Raw genomic sequence first — 1,774 nt, forward strand, 5'->3', positions numbered from 1 at the left:
GGATTTGGGGGGGGGGGTTGATAGAAATTGTGTGGTGACAGCTAATTAATTAATAACCAATTTCTGCTAAATAATTAATTAATATTTATTTCATACTTAAATAATGTCCCATACGAATTAAAAACTTTGGGATTGGGGTGGGAAAACACGAAAATTGGATGGAAAAACATCGGGATGAGGGGGAAAACCCTAAAATAAAACACAAAACACCAGGATGGGGTGAAAAAATATAAAAACCAGACAGAAAAGCACCAAAATAAAGGAAAAAAAACGGGATGAGGCGGAATTTTGGGATGAAGGATTTGGACTTTGGGATGAAGGATTTGGATTTTGGGATGAAGAATTTGGAATTAAGGTGTTGGAGCTTTTCCACCATGGAGGCTCCGAGCTTTTCCCAAATCACAAGGAGAAGAAGTCCAAGGTTCCGTGTCTGTAGGGGTTGGAAGTCCACACGAGGTCACTCCTGTAATTCGCCAACATTCAGCAAAACTCAACGTCGGCTGCCGCCAAAAGTTCCTCGTCCACCGGTTCCTCAAAATTCCAGGCGGATTCCAGCGGCGGCGGCTCCGGCTTGCAGCAGTCCACGGGGAAGGCATAGACGACCAGGTGGAGGTCACGCAGCTCCAAGGTTTTCTGGAGCAGATCCTTGAGCGTGGCTGTGGACAGGGGATTGCCGTAGACTCCCAGGAAACACAGGCGCGAGCAGTGGCGCAGCGGCGGCAGCAGCGCATCCAGATGGGAGTCGGCCATGCAGCATTCTATGAGATCCAGGTGCAGCAGCGAGGCTGAGGTTTCCTCCAGGAGCAGCCGCAGAGGCTCCAGGGGCCCCTGGGAGAAGTCATGGCCGCTCAGGTCCAAGCACTTGAGGCCGGAGCGTGGAAGCTTTGGGAGAGGAAGGTGAGGTCGGCGGGAACGAGGGAGCAGAAGGCCAATTCCAAGCTTTCCAATGGAGACTGGAAGTCGCTGGAGGGAGGGAAAAGGGAGAGGTGAAGATTGGTTGGGATTTGTGGGCAATGAGAGCTGGGATTGCGTCCATCTCTGTCTTGGGAAAGAGCTCCCAAGACCATCAAGGTCAAGGTTTGAGAATGATGGAATTGTGAAGTCATGTAGTGGAGTTATGGAATGACTGTGGTTGGGAAAGATCTCCAAAAACATTGAGTTTGACCTCTGAAAATCCTGGGATTTTGGAATGATGGGATCATGGGATTGCGGGATGGGTGAGGTTGGGAAAGAGTTCCAAGACCATCAAGTCTGACCTCTAAAAATCCTGGTGTTTTTGGAATGATGAGATTGTGGGATTGTGAGATAGGTGAGGTTGGGAAAGGTCTTCAAGAACATTGAGTTTGACCTCTGAAAATCCTGCGATTTTGGTATGATGGGATCATGGAGTTATGGAATTATGGATCCATGAGATGGTGGGCTTATGGAGTAGCGGGGTCATGGAATCATGGAATTATGGAATGGATGAGGTTGGGGAAAATCTCCAAGATTATCAAATTCAAGGATTGAAAATCATGAAATTATGGAATGTGGGATCATGGAGTTCTGGAATCATAATTCATGGAATTGTGGAATGTAGGATCATGGGATGCTGGGATCCCAGAGTTCTGGAGTCATGGAGAGACTCTTTGGCAGAGGAAGAGGAGGTCGGCGGGAACGAGGGAGCAGAAGGCCAATTCCAAGCTTTCCAACGGAGCCTGCAGGTCACTGGAGGGAGGGAAAAGGGAGAGGTGAGGATTGGTTGGGATTCACAGGGAGAATGTGGGGAAAGATC

The 1,774-nt window shown here is 48.6% G+C and overlaps 1 protein-coding gene across 1 annotated transcript; it reads right to left on the reverse strand.

Annotated features, from left to right (window-relative positions):
* Positions 1 to 89: 89 nt before the first annotated feature.
* On the reverse strand, positions 90 to 1,451 carry LOC128943680 (leucine-rich repeat-containing protein 14-like). Its single transcript, XM_054286556.1, is given in 2 exon segments — positions 90 to 869; positions 872 to 1,451. Coding segments are annotated over 2 exon segments (624 nt in total). The 5' UTR covers positions 1,107 to 1,451; the 3' UTR covers positions 90 to 480.
* Between the last annotated feature and the right edge of the window lie 323 nt (positions 1,452 to 1,774).

Source organism: Melozone crissalis, unplaced genomic scaffold, assembly GCF_028551555.1.
Source record: "Melozone crissalis strain CALT ecotype California unplaced genomic scaffold, PUWL_Pcris_2 ptg000053l_1, whole genome shotgun sequence".
NCBI classification, from domain to species: domain Eukaryota; kingdom Metazoa; phylum Chordata; class Aves; order Passeriformes; family Passerellidae; genus Melozone; species Melozone crissalis.